This window comes from Stegostoma tigrinum, chromosome 15 (genome assembly GCF_030684315.1).
Source record: "Stegostoma tigrinum isolate sSteTig4 chromosome 15, sSteTig4.hap1, whole genome shotgun sequence".
Lineage (NCBI taxonomy): Eukaryota > Metazoa > Chordata > Chondrichthyes > Orectolobiformes > Stegostomatidae > Stegostoma > Stegostoma tigrinum.
In genome coordinates, this window is record NC_081368.1 from 73,599,135 (window position 1) to 73,605,134 (window position 6,000).

Sequence of the window (6,000 nt, forward strand, 5' to 3'; positions counted from 1 at the left end):
GTTACATTGTTTAAGAAAGGCAGCAAAGACAAGCTAGGGAACTATGGGGCCAGTGAGCTTAACATTAGTGGTAGGCAAGTTACTGGAGAGCATACTGAGGGGCAGGATCAACCAACATTTTAATAGTCAAGGTCTGATTAGGGATAGTCATCATAGTTTTGTGCGTGGCAAGTCATGTATGACAAATCATTTAGAGTTTTTCGAAGAGATACCCAAGAGGATGGATCAGGGTAGACCAGTGGATGTTGTCTATATGGACTTTAGTAAGGCCTTTGACAAGGTCCTGCATGGCAGGCTAGTCTTAAAAGTTAGGTCACATGGGCCCCAGGGAGAGCTAACTAATTGGATTGAAAATTGACTCAATGGAAGGAAGCAGAGGGTGATGGTTGAAGTTTATTTCTCAGACTGGAGGTCTGTGACAAATAGTATGCCACAGTGGTCGGTGTTGGAACCTTTGTTATTTGTTATTTACATAAATGATCTGGATGTGAATGTACACGGCATAATTAGTAAGATTGTGGATAATACAAAATTAAGAGTATCATTGATAACGAAGAAGGTTATCAAAACTTACAGAATGATCTTGATCAAATGGGGAAGTGGGCTGAGGATTGGCAAATGCAATTCGATACAGATGTGTGAGGTGTTGCATTTTGGAAAGTTAAACCAAGGTAGGACTCATACAGTAGACAGTAAGGTCCTGAGGAGTGTTGTGGAACAGAGAACCTAAGAGTACAAGTTTCTAGTTCATTGAAAGCAATGACACAGGTGGATAAGGTAGTGAAGAAGGCATTTAGCATGTCAGCCTTCATCTGTCGAGGCATTGAGTGTAAGAGTTGGGATATTTTGTTACAGTTGTATAAGTCATTGGTCAGGCTACACATGGAGCATTGTGTAAAGTTTTGATCACCCTGTTACAGGAAAGACATGGTTAAATTGGAAAGTGTGCAAAGAAAATTTACAAGGATATTGCCAGGACTAGTTTTAGGGAGAGGTTGGCCAGGATAAAACTTTATTCCTTGGAATGTAGGAGAATGAGGGGTGACATTATTGAGGTATATAAAATCATGAGGGCATAGATAGGATGAAAGCATATCATTTTTTTTTCCCAGGGATGGAGATTGGAAAACTAGAGGGCATTGGTTTAAAGTGAGAGGGGATAGATTTAAGAAGGACCTGAGGGGCAACTTCTTCACATAGAGAGTGGTGTGTATATGGAATGGTGCTGCCGGAGAAAGTTGTTGAGGCAGGTACAATAGCAACATTTAAAAGATAGGTGGATAAGTACATGGATGGAAAGAGTTTGTAGGGATATGGACCAAATGTGGGCAATTGGAACTAGCTGAGTGGCCACCATGGTCAGCATGGATCAGTTTGAGCCGAAGGGCCTGTTCCATGCTGTGATACTCCATGGCTGTATCTCAGGTGCCTTGTCGTCTCCACATTGACTCCAGTGACAGTGTTTGCTCCACACTATCCACACAGTGAAAGAGCTGCACGGTCACCGCAAATGGTGTTAGCTCTGCACTGTCCCCAGAAACATATTTAGCTCAATAGTGTCCCCATGGACGGTGTTAGATTTGCACTGTCCACTCAGATAATGCTCACATCTGCACTGTCTCCACAGACAATGTTGGCTCTGCATTTAGCCCAGTGACAGTGTTGTGAATCAAACAATCACAGACAGTGTTGTCTCCACACTGTCCCCACAGACATTGTTCGCTCCACACTGCCCCCACAGTTAGTACTGGGTCCGCACTGTCCGAAGTGACTGTATTGGCTCTACTCTGTTACCAGTGACAATGTCGGCTCCACACTGACCCCACTGGTGGTATCAACTCCTCACCATCCCCACTAACAAAGTCAACCCCATCTACCATGTCCTCTTCAGCGCTCCCAATAGAATACTCATGATCTGGCTGAAGTCATTCATGCTGCACCTTACTTACCCACTCTGTGATGACCTGTTCCTCACTTTTCCCTCTTAGTGCGCTATACAGACCAGCTTTCCTGAGCAGGTTCTACCAAGACACATCATTTGGATCAAGAAATAAGAGGCACAGGAAGTCACTGAGAAGGTCCTTGTGACAAATCTGTCTGTTGAACACACAGTTTTGAACTACCACCACAAGTACAGTCCCTGAACTACCACATTCAAACATCTTCATGTACAGTGTCAACATTGACAACATCCTCATATACAGACCCCACATTCACAACATCCTCATTTACAGTTCTCACATTCACAATGTTCTCATCTACAATCCCCACAAATGTCTATCTCAAAGGGGTATAATTTTAAGGTGATTGGAGGAAGATACAGAGGACATGTCAGAGATACGTTCTTTACACAGAGAATGGTGGGTGCGTGGAATGCACTGCCAGCAGTGGTAGTACAGTCAGACATACTTAGGGACGTTTAAGCGGCCTTTTGGTTCGGCACAAGGATGATAGTAAAATGAAGGGTATGCAGGTTGGTTTGATTTTAGAGTAGGATAATAGGTGAGCACAACATTTTGGGCTGAAGGGCCTGTGCTGTGCTGTATTGTTCTATGTTCTATGTTCATTCACAACATCATCATCGACAGTGTACACATTGACAACATCCTCATTTACAGTCCTCACATTCACAACATCCTCATGCACAGTATCCACTTGACAACATTCTCATCTACAGCCCCCACATTCACAATATCCTCTTCTATAGTCCAACATTCATAATATCCTCTTCACCAGACCGCACATTCACCACATTTTTATCTACAATCCCCACATTCACTAGGTCCTCATCTAAATCTCCACATTCACTAGGTCCTCATCTACAATCCCCACATTCACAGAATCCTCATCTGCAATTTCCACATTCACAACGTAGAACATAGAACATAGAACATTACACCACAGTACAGGCCCTTCGGCCCTCGATGTTGTGCCGACCTGTCATACCGATCTCAAGCCCATCTAACCTACACTATTCCATGTACGTCCATATGCTTGTCCAATGACGACTTAAATGTACCTAAAGTTGGCGAATCTACTACCGTTGCAGGCAAAGCATTCCATTCCCTTACTACTCTCTGAGTAAAGAAACTACCTCTGACATCTGTCCTATATCTTCCACCCCTCTATTTAAAGCTATGCCCCCTCGTGCTCGCCGTCACCATTCTAGGAAGAAGACTCTCCCTATCCACCCTATCTAACCCTCTGCTTATTTTATATGTTTCAATTAAGTCACCTCTCAACCTTCTTCTCTCTAATGAAAACAGCCTCAAGTCCCTCAGCCTTTCCTCGTAAGACCTTCCCTCCATACCAGGCAACATCCTAGTAAATCTCCTCTGCACCCTTTCCACAGCTTCCACATCCTTCTTATAATGCAGTGACCAGAACTGTACACAATACTCCAAGTGCGGCCGCACCAGAATTTTGTACAGCTGCAGCATAACCTCTTGGTTCCGGAACTCGATCCCTCTATTCATAAAAGCTAAAACACTGTATGCCTTCTTAACAGCCCTGTCAACCTGAGTGGCAGCTTTCACTGATCTGTGTACATGGACACCAAGATCTCTCTGCTCATCTACACTACTAAGAATCTTACCATTAGCCCAGTACTTTGCCTTCCAGTTACTACTACCAAAGTGCATCACCTCACACTTGTCTGCATTAAACTCCATTTGCCACCTCTCAGCCCAGCTCTGCAGCTTATGTATGTCTCTCTGCAACCTACAGCATCCTTCGTCACTATCCACAACTCCAACTACCTTAGTGTCGTCTGCAAATTTACTAACCTATCCTTCTTCACCCTCATCCAGGTCATTTATAAAAATGACAAACAGCAGTGGACCCAACACCGACCCTTGCGGTACACCACTAGTAACTGGTCTCCAGGATGAACATTTCCCATCAACTACCACCCTCTGTCTTCTTTCAGCAAGCCAATTTCCGATCCAAACTGCTATATCTCCCACAATTCCATTCCTCTAATATATGATGAGGACCTAGTGAACATACTCATCTACAATCCCATATTCATAATATTGCCATGTACAGCATCCACATTGACAACGTCCTCATTTACAGTCCCCATATTGACAACATTGTCACGTACAGTCCCCACATTGATGATATCCTCATCCCTCTTCATATATATGTCATTGATGCCAGTGTTGATCATGAGTTTTGGCTGATCTGTCTCCCTCAGAGTTCCGTGAAATCCTGGATTAGTTCCATGAAATCCTTATCCCTGGCACCTGGGAGGGAACACACCATCCTGGAGTCACATTTTGCACTCCAGCAATGGGTGTCTGATCTTTTGGTTGCAGAATTTACTATTATTATTGCCATTCTGTTATTCTTCTTCCTCCTCTGTACAGCTGAATCATCTGTGGTGCTAGGGTTTTTTTCTCTGGCTGCTCTCCCCCGAGGAACCATGGCCTGCACCAGTCTCCAATATGGAATACTGATTAGAAAGCACAATAGATTCAAGAGACTCCTGCTCCACCTGCCTGGTTTTCTTAGACTGCCTGTCAGTCACACATTGCCTCTCTGCCAAGTAGTCATTGCCATTCCCTCTCTACCTTCATGCTTCTAATCTGCAAAGTGACCACCTCCTCAGACATGCTCTTCATATAGACCTCTGCCTCGCGAATATATGAAATTAACTTAATCAGCTGGTCAGGCTTTGAAACCTGGAACTCAAGCTTGTGCAGACAGTGACATTTCCTGAAGATGTGTTTGTCTGGAACGCATGGCATGTCCATGATTTCTCACATACACTCTCTTGTCCTAGCTGAATTAACACTGAAACTTTGGAATAAATTTAACCTTACTATGAAAACCTACAAGTAACTTAACTTAACTTCACTTATATTAGTATTATTTTCCTTTGGTTTTAACTTTTTATGTATATTAAGTTGACAAAATTTAATTTTACCACCCATTTACTAGTGCGGCTTCATCATAGAATCCCTAAAGTGTGAAAACAGGTCATTCAGCCCAACAAGTCCACCCACCCCATAAGTGCATCTCACCCTGACTCATTCCGCTACATCTAACCCAAACATCCCTTGACACTATAGGCAATTTAGCATGGCCAATCCACCTAACCTGTACATCTTTGTGGGACAAAACCAGATCATCCAGAGGAAACACACACAGACACAGGATGAATATGCAAACTCCACACAGCCAGACACCTGCGGGTGGAATAGAACCTGGGCCCCTGGCACTGTGAAGCAACAGTGCTAACCACTGAGCCACCATGCCGCCCAATTTGTTGAAACTTGCTTCTTCTTCCAAAATATTACTTCTTTTTACTTTATTTTACTCTATTCACTCCCAAACCGCAGATATTGAAACCAAGAAACTTACAGATATCCTGTGACATCACTGATAGATTTTCTTTCTCATAGTCAGCTTCTGTAAGTGCTGTGTTCAGAATGAAGTCACTCTCCGTTCATCACACTCTTTTTAAACTTGCTGCTTCTGTTCTGGATTTTCTGTTCAATATACAGCCACTCCCTGGTCTCTTTTTAAACTTGTTGCCTCCTTCCTCAGTGTTGCGTTCAAACTAAAGCCACTCCTTGCTCACCACTTTTTAAGTTTGCTGTCCCTGCTATGGGCATGTTGTTCAGAATGTAGCCACTGTTCATTCTCCATCCTTTTTTTCAATTTGCTGCCACTGCTCTGGGAACTGTGTTTATAACAAAGCCACTTCCCATGCTTCGCACTCTTTTTAATATTGCTGTCTCCTCTCTAGGCTCTGCGTTCAGAATGAATCTACTTCCTGCTCTCTGAGCTCTTCTTAAACTTGCTGAGTCTTCCTGCAGTGCTGTATTCAGAATGAAGCCACTCTCTGCTCTTTTTAGACTTTCTGCTTCCACTCTCAGTGCTGTGTTCAAAATGAAACAATTCCCTGCACTCTTCATGGAAATGTGAAAAATAAGAGCAGAGCAGGCCATTCAGTCCTTTGAAACTGCTCCACCCTTCAATATGATCATTCAA

At 43.3% G+C, this 6,000-nt stretch overlaps 1 protein-coding gene across 1 annotated transcript in view; it reads right to left on the bottom strand.

Annotated features, from left to right (window-relative positions):
• Positions 1-5,704, bottom strand: part of LOC125459006 (cyclic nucleotide-gated olfactory channel-like) — a 126,813-nt gene extending 121,109 nt beyond the window's left edge. The window contains exon 1 of the mRNA XM_048544879.2: positions 5,368-5,704. Within this exon, the coding sequence (XP_048400836.1) occupies positions 5,368-5,383 (16 nt within the window). The 5' untranslated portion in view covers positions 5,384-5,704. The remainder of the gene's footprint in view (positions 1-5,367) is intronic.
• Positions 5,705-6,000: the final 296 nt, after the last annotated feature.